Here is a 13407-nt window from a genome sequence, read left to right on the forward strand (position 1 = left end):
GTGTCCCCCTGTGTGGGGAGGGGGACCCAAAGTATGCTGATAGTAACATAGTAAACATAGGAGTCCTGAATCCTATCTGTAATTCTTATCAGCTCCCCCACTTCTCTGTCGTTTTGAAAAATAATGTATTTGGAGACAGACATGAAGAAAAAGAAGTTGTGAACTAGTGTGACTGTTGTACCATGTCAAATCAATTTCTCTAAGTCCTTGAAGGAGCACCTGCTTTGCACTGACAAAGGTTTTGTTCTTTAACTGTGACCTATTACTCGAAAATGCTCCTGATTACACAGCAGGGTGTGTCCTGTCAGGTGGCCCCTTCTATTTTCAGCTGCATATAAGTAGCTCTGCCAGGGCTGGGAAGCCAGCACACACCCAGAATTCTCATTTCCAGGATAATGGTTACAAAGCCAAGCACTTAAGATTTAGAACTAATGTTTTCCTTTCCTTTCATTTTGTTGTTGTTTTTTTGGGGGGGGTTGTTTGGGTTTTGTTTTTGTTTTTGTTTTTGTTTTAGACAGAGATGAGCACCAGACTTGCTGGGTATCCAAGGATTACCTCTTCAACTCTTGACCCTCCTGTCTCTACCTCTCAAGGACTGGAGTGACATGTGTGCACCCCTAGTCTATGTGGTTCTGGGCAGAATCCAAGGCTTTGTGTGTGCTGCACAGTCTACTAAACAGACCTGTGGGGGACCAATGCTTCTAAACACGGGGAAATGGTTCAGAAAAAGAGGTGGTTCTTTCGAAACACCATTATCTTGCTTCTTTTTTGAAAACTGTTCAGTTCCTTTCAGTGCTGTGGGTCAGGAGCTCAGCAGGGAAACAACCACGCAGGAGTTCTGGTTCCTTTGCCATCCCAGCTTTCCAGTCAGACCACAAGGAACTTGATGACAGTGACGTGAGCCTCTTACTTTCCCAGTAACCCTGACTCAGTTAGGATGCCTTCCCATGGGCATGTTCAGTGTTTCTGCTTTGTGAGTCCAGGAACTAAGCAGTGTATTCCTGGCATTATAGCATTTTCTGGCCTGTTGACTTGACTTACTGTGGTATTGTTGGGTTTGTGGGGAGGGCATGGGGGTAGTCCAAGGTGGCCTCTAGCTGAAGAGCCCTTTCCCTCTGCCACCTTAGAGCTGGAACTGAAGGGGCTGGCCAACCCTCCCAGCTTAACCACCTAGGCTTTAAGATGTCAAGCTATCTTTCTGATGGATGATCCTCTGACAAAGATTTGAGTTTAATGAGATTTTTCACCATTTATGTTGCTCCTGTGTGGGTATAGGGGAGGGGCCACAGTTGTAAGAGAGTCTCGAACCCACACCAGAACAAACTAGTATTTTCATCTGAAAAACAATTTATCAGATGGTTTAGATAGAAGATAGATATATAAATGGTAGTTGAATAGATGACAGGCAGATAAGAGGATAAATAGATGAATGAGGGATGGATAGATAACTAGAAGTATTTTTCAATATACAAAACTGTATTTTTTAAAAGAGGAATACAGCCTGCTGTGGAGGCAGACATCTGTGATTCCAGCAATTGGGAGGTGGAGTCAGGAGAATAAGGAGAACAAGACCAGTCTTGGCTACATAACAAGTTTGGAGACCAATCTGGGATTCAGAATACTCTATCTTAAGAAAACAAAAAACATAACATAAACCAGGGCACAGTGACCCAAGTCTATAATCCCAGCACTCTGGAAGCAAAGTCAGCACAAAAGAGATTTATTTGCTCCAAAGAGACAAAAGGCAGGGAATAAGAGACAGAGAGCACAAGGGAGAAGGAAACAGAAACAGGGAGAGAGGGTAAGGATATTTGCCCTGGAGGGACAAAGGGCTGCCTCTGGATAGAGAGGAGACAGATGTGGCCCATAGCAAAATAGCAGTTTATAAATGGCAAGGGGGAAACCCCATTTTAGTATGAGTTGGTTTTGACTGGGCATGTTAATTAGAGCAGACAAAAGGGGACTTTTGATTGCTGGACTTTAATACTTTGATAGCTGGACCTTGGTGATCAGCCTTAGGAATGAGTCTGGCTTAAGAAAGTGTCCAAAAGAGGAAATAGCTTTAGGGATATAATCTATGGTTTACAAGGGAGAGGGAAGGGGGATGGGCAAGGCCTGCCAGTGCCACATTTGCCATGCTGGGACCTGCTAGAGCTCCTTCAGACATCCTCTTTCCTTAGCCTCCAAGATGCTATATGATAACAGGCATGAGCCACCATATCTGGCTCTTTGAGAAATGTTTTAATCATTAAAATGTGGCTCTCAAAAAGGGCGTGGCATATGTCCCATCCTTGCAACCCCAACACTGAGAAAGCTGAGGTAACAAGATCTGGAGTTCAAGACAAATCTGGCCTTGAAACATAGTTAAGACTGTCTCCAAACTATCAAAGATTGGAGAAGTGGCTCAGTGGGGAAAGGTGCTTGTCATGCAAGTGTGAGGAAGCCCAAATGAGGGATAAGGGTGTGTGTGTGTGTGTGTGTGTGTGTGTGTGTGCCCGAGAGCACACACTCGAGCTGGCAAAACAGGAGGATAGCTAGGACTCAATGGCTCCAGGCTCAGTGAGAGACCTTGTCTCAAAGGAGAAGGACAGATAGTGGGATATTCACACATGTCAAGCTTGTGAACTCTATACCAAAGTCTCTGCTTGTTCCTTCTGACATGAAATTCTAGCTGTAAGAGCTTGGAAGCCAGGAGTTTCTCTTGCAATGACCTACACACCAATATCCCATGCCCACTCTCCAAACCCCCCCCCCCGTGGGAGCCACCTCCTCCAAAGAACTCCCAACCTTGAAAGAGCTGCTTCCCCAAGGTCTCCCCCAGCAACTCACCATCCCTCACTTTTTAAGGGGGGCAGTTTACACTCTCTCCCCAGAGGTCATGAGACTCTTTGAGGGTAGAGGCAAAGATAAGGCTTCTGAAGTCTGTTTCCAAGTTCTCACATTCAAAGAGGAAGGTCACCAACACGGTATGCCTACTTCTGCACATGACCAGTTTAGGATGAAGCAATCCTTGCAGTTCTAGTGCTGGAGGCAGAGGGAGAAGAATGAGCCAGCACAACGGGAACCACACAACAGCTCAGCTGAGGCAAGGGGCAGGGAAAAGTGGGGAGGCCACACTTCTTAGCCCACTAGGCTCAAGACACCAAGTGTTGTTTTTAAAGACAGGATCTCTCTATGTACCCCCTGAATTCCCCAAGTAGACCAAACTAGCTTTGAACCTAGAGGTTACCCTGCCTTTGCCAGTCCAACACTGGGATTGAAGGTGTGCATCAGCTCTCAAAAGAAAAACACCAAGCCAGCCACAAACCCTTTATCAACAGTGATGTAACTGCCTGCAAGATCTGCTAGGGCATTGGTGGCACAAAGCTTGTGGGTGTAACCAATAAGTGATTTGACTTAATGTCCACTCCACAAGATGGAACTTATATCTGACACTGCTTGGATGACCAACAACCTCAGACTAGATAGCCCAGGGACCTAGGGTAAAACCAGATAATGACCTACAAGAGAAAATGTAATATATTCTAAGCTAGGCAGTGGTGGTGCATGCCTTTAATCCCAGCACTCGGGAGGCAGAGGCAGAAGGATCTCTGTGAGTTCGAGGCCAGCCTGGTCTACAGAGCGAGTGCCAGGATAGGCTCCAAAGCTACACAGAGAAACCCTGTCTTGAGAAACAAAGATATTCGTCTATATTTGTACATCAATGCCTTGTTCAGTTATCATCAGAGGAGCTTCCTCCTGCAACAGATAGGAACACAGATAGAGACCCACAGCCTGACACTATGTAGAGATTCAGAGACTTTGGGACTCAATCCCTCCCCTCAGAACTCAGGGAAACACCCTCACTTCCTTCTAGCCACTCAGAAAAGGAGTCAGAAAGACTCCTAAGAGCCAGAGAGGATGGAGGGCACTAAGAAAAACAAAGCCCTCTAAATCAACATGAGAAAAGGGCATATGAACTCAGACACTGTGGCAGCACGCTCAGGGCCTGCACCAGGTCTTCTGCGCATGTAACATGGCTTGCAGTTTAGTGGTTTTTTGTGGGATTCCTGAATGTGCAGTGGGTCTCTGAATTTTTTTTTTTTTTTTTTTTTTTTTTTTTTTTTTTTGAAACAGGGTTTCTCTGTTTAACATCCCTAATTGGTCTGTAGACCAAACTGGCCTTGAACTGAGATCCATCTGCCTCTGCCTCCTGAGTGCTGAGATGAAAGGCATGTGTCACCACCATCCCTCGGGTCTGATTCTTATGCCTTTTCTTAGGCTCTTTTCCTTCTATTGGTTTGTCCTGTCCAACTTACATGTGATAGTTTTCTTTTTTCTTTTTCCCTTGGGGCAGGCGGGGGGGGGGGGGTGAGGGGGGGGTGAGGGGTGGTGCTGTTGTACTTTTTTTGTTTTTTGAGAAAGAACTTAAAGTTGAGTAGTAGGGAAGGGGAGAGGATCTGGAGGGATTTGGGAGAGGGGAAGGATATGATCAAAATATTTGAATTTGAAGATTGTTTTAAACAATAAAGATACAAATAATAAAACCAAAAGCTGAGCATAGAAGCTCACCACTGTAATCTCTTTGCTTGAGAAGTGAATGTCTGGGCCTTGCTAGCCACCTAGTTAAGTTCAGTGGAATTCTATCTTTAAAAATAAGGGAGCTGGCTCAGTAGGCAAAGTGCCTGCCACATACACCTTGAGGGAAGGAGAACCAACTCCTGAAAGCTGTCTTCTGTGGACCAACAATATGGCTTAGCAGATAAAGACATCTGCAACCAAGACAACATCGAGCTCCATTATCTCTAGGATCCACAAAGTAGAAGGAAAAGGACTGATGCCCAGATTGTCTTTTGACCTCCACACATTAAGCAACACACACACACACACACACACACAGAGGTAAAAGTAACTTTTTACAAGTTGCATTCTGGTGTCAACACAAGCACCATAACAAGTACATACCCCCACACACCCAATAATGTTTTTTAAAAGGTGGATTAACTATTGACCTCTGATAACACACTTCCCACACAAACATGCACTCAAACCCACATACATACACCACACCAGATGTCTATCCATGTGTTAAAACAGCTTGATAATAAACTTCCTAATTTACAGAAAACACACAGGAAGACTGGTAAGTTTTCAATAGCTGCTACAGTATCCAACTTTATTTAATAGTTCAGACTACAGTATCAGTCTTCAGAAACATACATATAAATATAGACACAGACTATAAATACCCATTTGGTAAAATGTCTACCTTTGGGCCAAGGGGAAAAAAAACCTTCAAAGTAAACAGCTTTAATGCCGAGGCCCACTAACTACTGAGGTAAGTTCTTTCAAAGTGACTTGCTATATGACACCCTTCACAGTCATAACAAAAATGAAACTGATACACATGTTCAAACGAAACAAAAAATATTTCAATCATAAATAAGTAAAATAAATAGCATTCCTGGTAAAACTCAATCATGAGATTATTTCCCTTTTTGGAAAATTTTTAGTTTTAGTTAACAGACAAATTAAATGTGTTTACAGGGTTGAGTTCCAAAACATGGACACTGTGGGGAAAGATCAAACAGTTACTAGCATTATCACAGAATCACTTCTGGTTGACATCACTTCCTTGTGGTCAGAACAGGCAACCTCCCTGACTTGCTGTAGACAAGAACATCAGAACTCCTAGTTTTGCCCTCTAAGGTTGGGGCGGCCATTTTCTCATTCTCCATCCCACCCCCAGCCATCTTATTCCTATTTGTTGACTTGGGCTTTTGTCAAAAAAAAAGACAGTGGAGTATTGTCTTCAGAGGGACCTGGGTTATCTATCGTCCAGTTTGACAAGTAACATTTCCTGCTTTCTAAGGCTCAATTTTGTTTATATTCCCACTTTTAAAACCCTTTCAGCTCAGGAGGCAGAGGCAGGTGGATCTCTGTGAGATTTGCCTGGTCTCCAGAGCGAGTGCCAGGATAGGCTCCAAAGCAATTCAGAGAAACCCTGTCTCGAAAAACAAAAAAAACAAAAACAAATCCCTTTCAGCCTTTGATAGTTTCCTAGCTTTAGCTAATACAAATAATTCAACACCTTTGCATATACACTCTGTGGTGGGACAGCTAGGTTTAGGGTGGTTCATTTCTTAGTTTTAAAGGAATGCTGTTTTACAAAATAGGTGTCCTACCTTACAATACTAATGAAGATATACAGATATTCCTTCTCTTCTTGAGCCTTTACCATGCTTGCTATCTTTCACTTTTGGTAACAGTCAATCTAGAGTATAAGATCATCTCATGGTCATTTTCATTTACATTTCTGAATCATTTATCTGTTGACCATCTATGTGCCTTTTAGGGAATGTCTATTCAAATCTCTTGCCTTTGTTAACCAGGATTGATTTGCTATTGACTATTTTGAATTTCACATTTATAGCCCAGATTAAAAATGAAACTCTTAAAGCTAGGGTGGTAGTAGCTCAGGAGGTGGGGGAAAGGGTGTATCTCTGAGTTTAAGGCTAGCTTGGTCTACAGGGTGAGTTTCCAAGACAGCTAGGCTACAGAGAAACACTCCAAAAAAAAAAAAAAAAAAAAAAAAAAAAAAAAAAAAAAAAAACAGCTCTAGGAAATACTCGTGGCAGGCTAAAAATTTTAGCAGCTTCTTAATGAGTCTTTTACTAAGTTTTAATTATATCAACTTTTAAAATTTTCCTGTTTTTGTCTCAGGTTACATAAGAGCCCAACTCTTTATCACATAATATTCAATCTGCAAAAATTTTACTGCCACTAAATAACCTTGCTATACTTCTGATTTTTTTTTCAGTTCTTGGTAGTTTTCCATACTATCCAGTTAATGGTTACAAAAACACACTTAAAAGTCATCTAAACAGCTGGACGCTGTGGTGAATGCCTTTAATTCCAGCACAGAGGCATGGAGTTCTCTGTGAGTTAGAGGCTATACTGATCTACAAGAGTTCCAGGACAGCCAGGATTGTTATACAGAGGAACTCAACAACTTAAAAAAAAAAAGTCACCTAAACAAGACACAATGTTTGTAGTGACCTATTAACTCAATATTCACTATAACACTCTATGTTAACAAAAATGAAATGTTTTCTCTTAGAAGATTATGGATGGAACTTAATAGAACACAATATTCTGGAGTTGCTGTCAAACAGAGGAAAGTCATACTGAGCAACTATCCCCATTCATGTAATGATTTGCCATGCTCCTCTGCATGACTTCTGACAACAACCTTTTGCAGAAACGCCACTCCAACTCTCAAAAGACAGATGTATTACTAATCACTTCCCTATTTCTGTGACTCCTGTAAGCCTCGTTTTAAAATACATGTGGTTTCATGTTATCACATCTCAAAGAGCGATTTCTGAAAACTTTCCCGAAGAAATTTGTTTCCATCTTATTCATCATCCATGCTCAGGAAACCAAAAGAAAGTATTTCTCCTCATCTCTCTCCATCACACCACAGTCCATCCTATAACAGACATTTGTAGCAACTGGGGAACTTGCTTTCTACGAGTCCCTTCTTGAAGAAGCTTTTTGAAGAACTCAGGTTACTAAACTGAAGAGCTTGGTAATAAAATTTAGAAGTTTCTGCCGAAAGTTCTGTTTGTCTCCAATCCTCCGGAGTTGATGAATGCACTCATCTTCCACATCTGAGAAAAATGTCAAGCATAAATGTGAACTTGGATAACAATCCCAACTGGAAACTATCAAGAACTATCACACTGTATGTGACAAACCAAGCCTCTCAAAGACTACTTCTTCAACTTTAGAGCACCTGACTTTCCAACATGGTGATATTCCATGTCAATCAGGTAAGAGTTTGTTCTGATTTTTTAAAAGCACCCTGGATAAGTTCAGTTCTCCAAATATAGAAATTACACGTATTAAATTTTTATCAGCAGTACCATTAGTCAGCCCTTTGCAGTCTCACGTGAAGTCATCCTTTTCTCATAAGGTCGGGCAGGGAACAAAAGCCAAATTCCAACTACCTGTGCTATTTCCAAGTAGACTTGATCTTTTAACAACTCATGGCACCCTCACAGCAGAAAAATATAAACTTATTCTTTAGGGACTCTTTTCTTCCCCCATAAAAACCATAAGAGCACCGGGTGGTGGTGGTGGCATATGCCTTTAATCCCAGTGCTCAGGAGGCAGACGGATTTTTGTGACTTTAAGGCCAGCCTGGTCTACAGAGCTAGTTCCAGGATGGGCTCCAAAGCAACACAAAGAAACCCTATCTCAAAAAACAAAACAAAACAAAACAAAAAAAGGAATCTCATGTAATTGAATCTCCAAGTAAACTTTATGCTAAATAAGATAGATATTGCTCATCTCTCCAATTTTCTTTCATAATTTACAGAGATCTTAGGAATTGTTTTGACCACTTTGATTCACTTTAAGGCAATAATGACAGTGAGCTTTAAAACCCAGGCTATAAATTCAAATCTGATAGCATTTTCAAAAATGACTTTGGAAAGGCCCTATGAAGGCTTAAAATAAATTTTGAGATGTAACTATGCGGTAAAGAAAAGATTTAAACCTACATTCCAGCCAACAAGAGGCAAGTGAGCCCTTCCTTAACCCATATTATGGCACTTGCCTAATTCCTATAGATGTTTTTCTTTGTGGACTTCAAGGCTAAACATGGGGGGAAACAGACATTTCTTTTCAGGTCACTGGGTTATATTAACACATAACCCTTTAAAAACACTAGGGCTGTGGGTCAGTTGGTAAAAGTGCTGCCTAAATGGATGTAGCGACAGACAAGTTGTAATCCCAGAGGTAAAGATAGGAGAATTAGAAATTCAAGGTCATTTTGTACTAAAAGAGTCCCGCCCCCGCAAAAAACAAACAAACAAAACAACAACAAAACCAAACTATCCAGCATTCAATTTATAAACATGAGCAAAACTCCCGGACATCCCAAAAAGGTGGACAGAATTTCTTCCATCCATGTAAGCACCAGAGAAAGTTGAGGTAACACTTTCTCAGCACGCCGACTGAGAAATAAAACAGCAAAAGGGCTAACTACAAGTGTCTGAAGAAATAGTCTGTCCTAAGGGATTTCCCACCCATTTGATGAGATTCACAGAAAGGTGTGCTTGGGGAAAAAAGATGGAGTGGCGCTGACAACTGAAGTGTAGGGACTGGGAACAAGGGTATGCAAAACAGAGCTCCTCCTCACCGTCTAAGCCCCATCCCTCTCCTCTAACAGCAGGGACAGTTAAAATGTTAACTAAGGAGGAAGGCCTCCTGGGTTTCAGAACTTGGGCATCCCTACGGGGTGTCTTTAAACCTTAAACAGCCCAGAATGGGAGAACTGGGCCCAGAAGCAGCTTAAGAACTGCTTTTGTTAGTTCTGGGAGTAAGGGCATTCACGGTGACAAATCCTGTGAGCTGGACTCCCAGGGACGATGCCCTCCTTCGGCAGCATTCAGGGGCTTGCCAGTGACTGTCTAGGGTGGCCTCCTGCACGCCCCCGCCCAAGCTGTGGAGATGGGCAACGTGCTCTAAAAGAAGTCCAGCTAACATGCAAGCTTACTGCTTCGAGAACTTTCTGATGGTGTTCCTAGGGCGCGCGCCAGGAAGGCGCGAGCTCCAACGGACTAAGCCTGGCCTCCGCAGCCCCGCAGCCCCGCAGCGCCTAGGCCCAGTACCTTTTGGGACCCGCATTGGGCTCGGGCTCCTCGTCTCGCTCTTTCGAGTTTTCTTGTTTGGCATCTCCGACAGCGGCGCAGTGATGTAGGGTTCACACCACTCAGAAGACAGTTTGTCTCCAATCCTCCGGAGCTGAGCTACGAACTCAGGCGCTAGCTCTAAAAAGGAAGCGACCCCTGGAAATTAACACTGACTGCAATCCAACCGGCGACCCCCAAATTACCACACCCACCTAGCCAGTACCCTAGTATGCTACTTGGGCGAGCTTGTTTCCCAAGTGTGAGAAGGACTTAGAATTGTGTGCACACATATACCAACCCCGACAGCTCAATTAAAAAGTTGCGAATATAAACGTTCACTTTAACCAACCCAGTGAGGTCTCCCTTTTGTCTCTCACTTAAAATTGACCTGAGAACGGAAGCCAGTTTCTAAAAACATGCGCTATAGATCTGCTTTTCCAATGGCTTTTCCAAGTGTCATTGCTCAACTGTGGCCTCCTTTAAAAACGTCTTGATATTTCTCATAGATTTTGCTATAAAGCCCAGTCTCTAAAATATAAAACCAAACTAGTTTTCCTACAAACCTACTCTGTACCAATTCACATCTATAGAAAATAAACAGAAGAAACATTAAATTCATGTCTTACTACCTTTAGAATTTAGGTATTCTAATAGCTGAACAGTAGGAATAATTCAATTAGCTGAATATTATGAAAACTGTCACAAGTATAATTAATATGCAATAAGTCTATTTTTAAAAAATATTTCAAAGACCAATTACGGTTGTTATCCTACCCCTCAAGACTATAACCAAAATTATGAATACAAATAAAAGAAGCTGATCTACTTTGTAACCAAGATGCCTGCTGCTTCGGCTGACAGTGAACTCCAACTTTAAGTGCATAGTAAAATAAGCTCTTATGCCTAATTTTGGATAAATTTCTGTAATGACTGAGTGAAACCAGAGGCACTAAGAGATTCCATAGTGTGCCATGTTTTCATGAGTTCCGGGGTTAAATATTTTCAGAAATACTTACAAAACACTCTTTAAAGTAAAATATATTAACACACAGGCTTTAAAAATTCAGCAATAAAAACTGAGAAGTCACGATTTCTAGGATCAATTAATGCTTTGTCAAAAGGGGGAGAGGCAGAAAGCAGCTCAAAGAACCCAGGGCCACAGATGTGCTGGGCATTGCTCTACCACTGCACTCCACCCGTCCTACTACCTTGATTTGGGAGGGGGAACTGATTTTTTTTTTACCCGGGGTCTCTGTAACAGTGTCCAGCCTTAAACTATACAGCCCAAATTGATTCTCCTGCTTTTGTGTCCTGTGCGCTGGGATTAGGGATAGGGACGCCCGGCAACGTTACACATTCACCACTTGACCTCGAGACTCCCTGATGCCTTTTAACCTCAATTCAGGTCCTGGTTAACTACCCTCATACTTGCAACGTGCCACCAATTCTGTATTACCCCCTTGGCCTTATAAAACCATAGGAGAATCTGGGACTATAACTGAGTAAACTTTGGTATGCCCCACAAAGTTATTTCCGGACCACAGCCTTACAATTTCTTAGCAGGTGACTGCCACCTTTGATTAAGATTTATAAAAATTGGAGTGGGGGGGGAACCGACCCAACAGTTACTGGGAGTTGCATGAGTGCAAGGAGTTGATGGATGGACCAAATTCTATTCTCCTGGATTCCCCTGCCTTCCCAATCTGGACAGTTAAAAAGCTCAATACCAAAAGTCTCAACCGAACGCCTCTATGGGTTCAGGGTGTGAGAGCTGGGAGAGGCCGAAGTTTGAACGCTACTTGGAAGGTGGGGCAGTAGGGATCTAGAAGAAGGGAGGCTCTCAACGACGCCCTGGGGAGGAAGAGGGCCTGTCAAGGGAGCGCTAGGCCCGGAGGCCTCGCCCACCTCCACTTGCCGCTAAAACTACCTTCCAGTCCACGGCCTGCACATGTTTTTTTTTTGTTTGTTTTTTGTTTTTTTTTTTCTCCTTATGGCCCCTAGGTAGAGCAAGTAGAGACCCACCAGACAGACAGAAAAGTTCCTTTCTGGCCTAAAATGCACCTGCATCTCAATGACACGATGGACTGAGCTCCCCCCGAGGCCCGCAGTCCTGGTAGAAGCCCTTGAAGAACTTTCTAGATGCGTCGAAGGCACGAGCCCGGGAGCCGATTTGGCCAGAACATGCAGGCGCGTACATTCTGGCCCGAGCCCCGAAGGGCTGAACCGTCCCGACCGTGACCTCGACCCTGACCTCCACTGGGTGTCCGCGGGCCGAACTGCTAAGAGGTACCTGCCCGCGCCACTCTCTGCAGCATCTCCTAAGCGCCGCGGCGATCTCCGCTGCGCACGGGGTACTGAGGTTCCCAACCTGGGCTCTGGGACTCCCACAGGACTCGGACTGTGCGAGATGGACCGAGGGTACCGCGGGCCAGACGCACCGAGCTTCTGTGGGCCGGACGCACGAGCACAGGAATTTTCTGTTCTGGCGCTCCACGACCGCTCTCTGGTCTTAAGAGGGGGGGGGGACTTCCCCGGTGACGTAATTTGACGTCGGCCCGCCCGTGTCCCCGCCCCCGCGAGCCGCCGCGCGGGAGCGAAATAGAGCAGATCTCGAGTCGCCCTGGAGCGCTACCTGCCTGGACAAGCGGCAGAGCGCCGCGGCGCCGACCCTCAGCGGGGGGCGCAGGGAGGGTTAGTCCTGCTCAGCCTCCAAATTGCTTTCTTAAAACCCGAAGGTGGCACAGAGAAGGATCAATTTTGAAAGGTCGGGTCCACCACTGTGGCAGTGGCACCCTCCAGAAGTAGCTAAGAAAATCTTACTAGGAAGAAAGTTGGGGGCGGGGTGAGACCGGGCGCCTCGGCTTTATTATTCTCCGTCAATTAGAAACAAATGTAAACAACCCGGGAAAGGAATGGGGAAGGAAAAACTCTTCGAATTCTAAAGTGAGGATCGTTCCAAGAAGTGATTATACGAGGTCTTTACTAGACCTCACTTGAGAAGAGTCCCAAGTTCGAGGACAAAATTAAACTTTGGGAAAGCTGCGTAATGACTGCGGATTGTTAAGATAGAGGAGGTAGTGTCTGCGCTGGGTAAGCGCGTGCGGGTGTGGTCCCGGGTTCCGGGCTGGTCCTCCCCCGGGGGCATAGGAATTGTTGAAAAACTACGTGTATTTCCTCTGGATGTGTTGACACCGCACAGAGAAGGAACCACCTTCATCTATGAAAAGTCTAAATCCTTTGTGGAGGGAGGAAGATGGGATCTCTGGGAACAGGAACTTCTGGCTCACTGTCTGGCAGGCGTTTAAATAATACTAGGTAGCAGGCTTGGGAGGTCTTAACGATAAAAGCTTAGGTTTGCATTTTTTCCTCCAGTCCTCAACCTGGCCCTCGCAAGTTTGGCCACTTTTCAGATGCAAAATAATTTGAGAGAGATTAAATTGCCCAAGTTTCCTTCTGCAGACAGCAACGCCCCTCTGAAGTGAACCCAGGCAGGCCCACTGGGAACAAGTGCTATGACCCAAGAGGGCTCTTCGGGAAATAGTGCTTTATTATCTGCTGTGTTTTAATGCAGACCTTCCAGGTTCGACGCAGGCAACTGCAAGGACTTCGGAAAGTGTTGGAGTTGTTCACACTACGTTAAGCCCGGGTTGTTGGAATCTTTTGTAAAATAAACTCTAGTAACTCAGACTTCATTTTCCAAAAGAGCTTAAGCTAACAACAGCGTGGG

General features: G+C 44.2%; 1 protein-coding gene across 1 annotated transcript; it reads right to left on the reverse strand.

The window, feature by feature from the left end:
• Positions 1-4571: 4571 nt before the first annotated feature.
• Pmaip1 (phorbol-12-myristate-13-acetate-induced protein 1) lies at positions 4572-12897 on the reverse strand. Its single transcript, XM_027402846.2, has 4 exons — positions 12674-12897; positions 12049-12188; positions 9660-9818; positions 4572-7652 (listed from the first exon to the last, which is right to left on the reverse strand). Exons 1-4 carry the CDS (start codon positions 12895-12897, stop codon positions 7546-7548), a joined length of 630 nt encoding a protein of 209 aa, XP_027258647.1. The 3' UTR covers positions 4572-7545.
• Positions 12898-13407: the final 510 nt, after the last annotated feature.

The sequence above is a fragment of the Cricetulus griseus genome, chromosome 2 (genome assembly GCF_003668045.3).
Source record: "Cricetulus griseus strain 17A/GY chromosome 2, alternate assembly CriGri-PICRH-1.0, whole genome shotgun sequence".
Lineage (NCBI taxonomy): Eukaryota > Metazoa > Chordata > Mammalia > Rodentia > Cricetidae > Cricetulus > Cricetulus griseus.

Coding starts and splice junctions, on each gene's coding strand:
- Pmaip1 (XM_027402846.2), bottom strand. CDS start 12,897: ATGAAGGTGGTTCCTTCTCTGTGCGGTGTCAACACATCCAGAGGAAAT. Junction 12,189..12,673: donor GAACTTGGGACTCTTCTCAA/GTGAGGTCTAGT, acceptor CCCCCTCTTAAG/ACCAGAGAGCGGTCGTGGAG. Junction 7,653..9,659: donor CCCAATGCGGGTCCCAAAAG/GTACTGGGCCTA, acceptor CATTTTTCTCAG/ATGTGGAAGATGAGTGCATT.